Here is a 2,836-nt window from a genome sequence, read left to right as displayed (position 1 = left end):
TGTTACAAGGTTTCTATTTTAAATAAACACCATTTTGAATTTTCTATTAATCAAATAATTCAAAAAAATGTGTCATGGTTTCCACAACAATATTAATCAGCACAATCAACTTTGATCATAACAATAAGTGTTTCTTGAGCAGCAAATCAACATATTAGAATGATTTCTGAAGGATCATGTGACAATGAAGACTGGAGTAATGATGCTGAAAATTCAGCTTTACATCACAGGAATAAATACATTTTAAAATATATTCAAATAGAAAACAGTTCCTTTAAATTATAATAATATTTCACAATATTACTGTTTTACTGTATTTTTAATCAAATAATGCAGCCCTGATGAGCATACAAGGCTTCTTTCAAAAATTTTGAAACAGTGTATATTGCAAGTGAACCAAATTTTACATTATATAAAAATAATTGACTGTAGATTGGCCAATCAGAAACAAGTAATCAAGTAAACAGTATCTGTTTTGCAATTCCATTTGGTAGCACTAGTGGTGCATAAATTACACACTACATGTTTAAGAGATTTTTTAAAGGTTATTTTTTTACCACCAGCAACACACATAATTCTAACTTCAGCAACCATGAGAAATGCATAATGCAACGCAATTAAATTGCGTTCTTTTTCTCTTGTCTCTCTCTTTCTCTTCTACACCTGCCCCTGCCAGCTCCACCAAAGCAGAGGGGAGATGTTACAGATGATCTCCTCTGTTCCTTTGCTTTACTGCTCTTTCTCACTCTTCCTGTCTCTGTTTTCCCACCCTGGCCTAATTAAATCGCTACATCTGCCATAACCGCCTCAGAACGAGTCATGAAAATGTGATAAACTGGAGGCTCCTCAGTGCGACGCTATTTCATTATATTACACTGAAATCAAACTAGTTGTTTTGCACAATGCGCTCCGTGCGCGCTTTATTAAATAAAAACCCTCCATAAAATGAAATCCAGGGTTTTATTACATTTCAGTTCTTAGGTATTGTTTGTGTAAATCTGTCTTCCTCTCTCAGGTGATTCATCGGTGCGCTGCGAGCAGTTGGATATGCTGCTGGAGTGGGGAGCAGAGTTTAAGAGGGCCACCTCGGGTCCCATGGACGAGGAGAAGGTTCTGGAAGATCAGGTGGCCTTCGATGTCATCCTTGGAGACCTCAACTTTGACAACTGCTCCTCAGGTAACAGCATTTTCTCCTTACATTCTCCTTACAAAATTGATTATACCTTTAGCTACTAAAAATATTTATATGTAACAGCTGGGTTTAACATATTTTGGCATGTTTTAACCCATTCCATGATACCCCCCCCAAAATACTCTTAAAACATGGCTATTTATTAGAAAATTGCAGAAAAATCATTATTAGGAAAGACACTAATGTGTAAAAAAATATATATTATCATTATTGTTGTTATTGTTATTGCTATTGTTATTATTATACAATTAAAAATTACAGAATGTGAGAAAAACTTGGCAGAAAATGTATTATTATTATTATTATTATTATCATCAACAAAATATAAATTATAATAATAAATGTGTATATATATATATTTTTTCAATATATTTCCTATATTTTATTTATATTATACTCTTATTTTATTATATTTGTAAAAAATTATATTAAATATATTGTGTGTGTATATATAGCCATTTTATTTTACTGTATTATCTTTTACAATATTATATATTATACAATATTTTATTTATTAAAATATTTGTAATACAAAAATTACAAAATTTTAAAAAGAAACTTCACAAAAAATGTATTATTATTATTATTATTAACATAATAATAATTATAGTATTAAATGTATATATACATTTTTATATATTTTCTGTATTATATTTATATAATATATTGGCAAAAGAAAAATTTGATTTATTATTATTATACAATATTCATTATATTATCAAATGTGTGTGTGTGTGTGTGTGTGTGTGTGTGTGTATATATATATATATATATAATTTTTCTATTTGTTTTCTATATTCTATTTATAGTAAACTATATTTTATTATATTAAATAAGTAATTTCTATATTGAATATATTGTGTATATAGCCTTTTTATTTTGCTTTACAATATTAAATGTTATACAGTATTTTATTTATTATATTTGTAATAAAAAAATTACAAAATGTGGAAAAACTTGGCAGAAAATTTGTTTATTATTATTATTATTATTATTATTATTACAATAAACAATTCTTGTCTTCAATTTTTTTTTCAGTTTTAATTTTTAACATTTGAATTACTATTAATAATAAAAAGATTTTAATCTTTCACAAATTTTTTTTTTGTATTTATATTTTAGAGCTCTATTATTGTAGAGATTTTACAATAATATAATAATAATAATATAATAATAATAATATTCAGCTTGTTGTGTATGACCAGAAGGAGGCAATATAACCCTTTCTGAAAGGCTCTTTCTTTCTCACACGGTTTCTGTTTGTGTCATTCAGAGGATAAGCTGGAACAGCAGCATGTCCTCTTCACTCATTATAAAGACCCCTGTCGTCTCGGTCCTGGAGAAGACAAACCGTGGGCTTTGGGTGAGTTCAGTAAAGAACTTTTGCAGGCAGTGCCACGAGAGCTTGGGTGTTGTGGGTTAGTGGATAGAGATCTGCACTTGTGGTTGACCAATGTGGGTTTTTCAAGAACTGATGCGACTAGTAATATCTAGAAAGCAGAGTGCTGATATAATAGATATGCACATATTTACATATTTAATATATAACATACATATTATCTATAGGTAGTTCAGACACAAAACGTTCATGTGCATGTTTTATCAACATCAAGATTTGAATGTAAGTGTATATATTAATAAAAT

At 28.5% G+C, this 2,836-nt stretch overlaps 1 protein-coding gene across 3 annotated transcripts in view; it reads left to right on the top strand.

Moving 5' to 3' along the window:
* The first annotated feature begins 449 nt into the window (after positions 1 to 449).
* LOC107581840 (sphingomyelin phosphodiesterase 3-like) overlaps positions 450 to 2,836 on the top strand; it is a 16,324-nt gene continuing 13,937 nt past the window's right edge. For all 3 annotated transcript variants that reach the window (XR_001608871.1, XR_001608872.1, XM_016267511.1), the window contains exons 1-2: positions 450 to 1,177; positions 2,466 to 2,555. Coding sequence is in view for 1 of the 3 variants with exons in the window: in XM_016267511.1 (XP_016122997.1) it covers positions 1,048 to 1,177; positions 2,466 to 2,555 (220 nt within the window). In the remaining 2 variants the exon portion in view is untranslated. The remainder of the gene's footprint in view (positions 1,178 to 2,465; positions 2,556 to 2,836) is intronic.

This window comes from Sinocyclocheilus grahami, unplaced genomic scaffold, assembly GCF_001515645.1.
Source record: "Sinocyclocheilus grahami isolate Dianchi unplaced genomic scaffold, SAMN03320097.WGS_v1.1 scaffold38.1, whole genome shotgun sequence".
NCBI classification, from domain to species: domain Eukaryota; kingdom Metazoa; phylum Chordata; class Actinopteri; order Cypriniformes; family Cyprinidae; genus Sinocyclocheilus; species Sinocyclocheilus grahami.
Note: the sequence above shows the minus strand (reverse complement) of the source record. Positions and strands in the feature narration are given on the sequence as shown.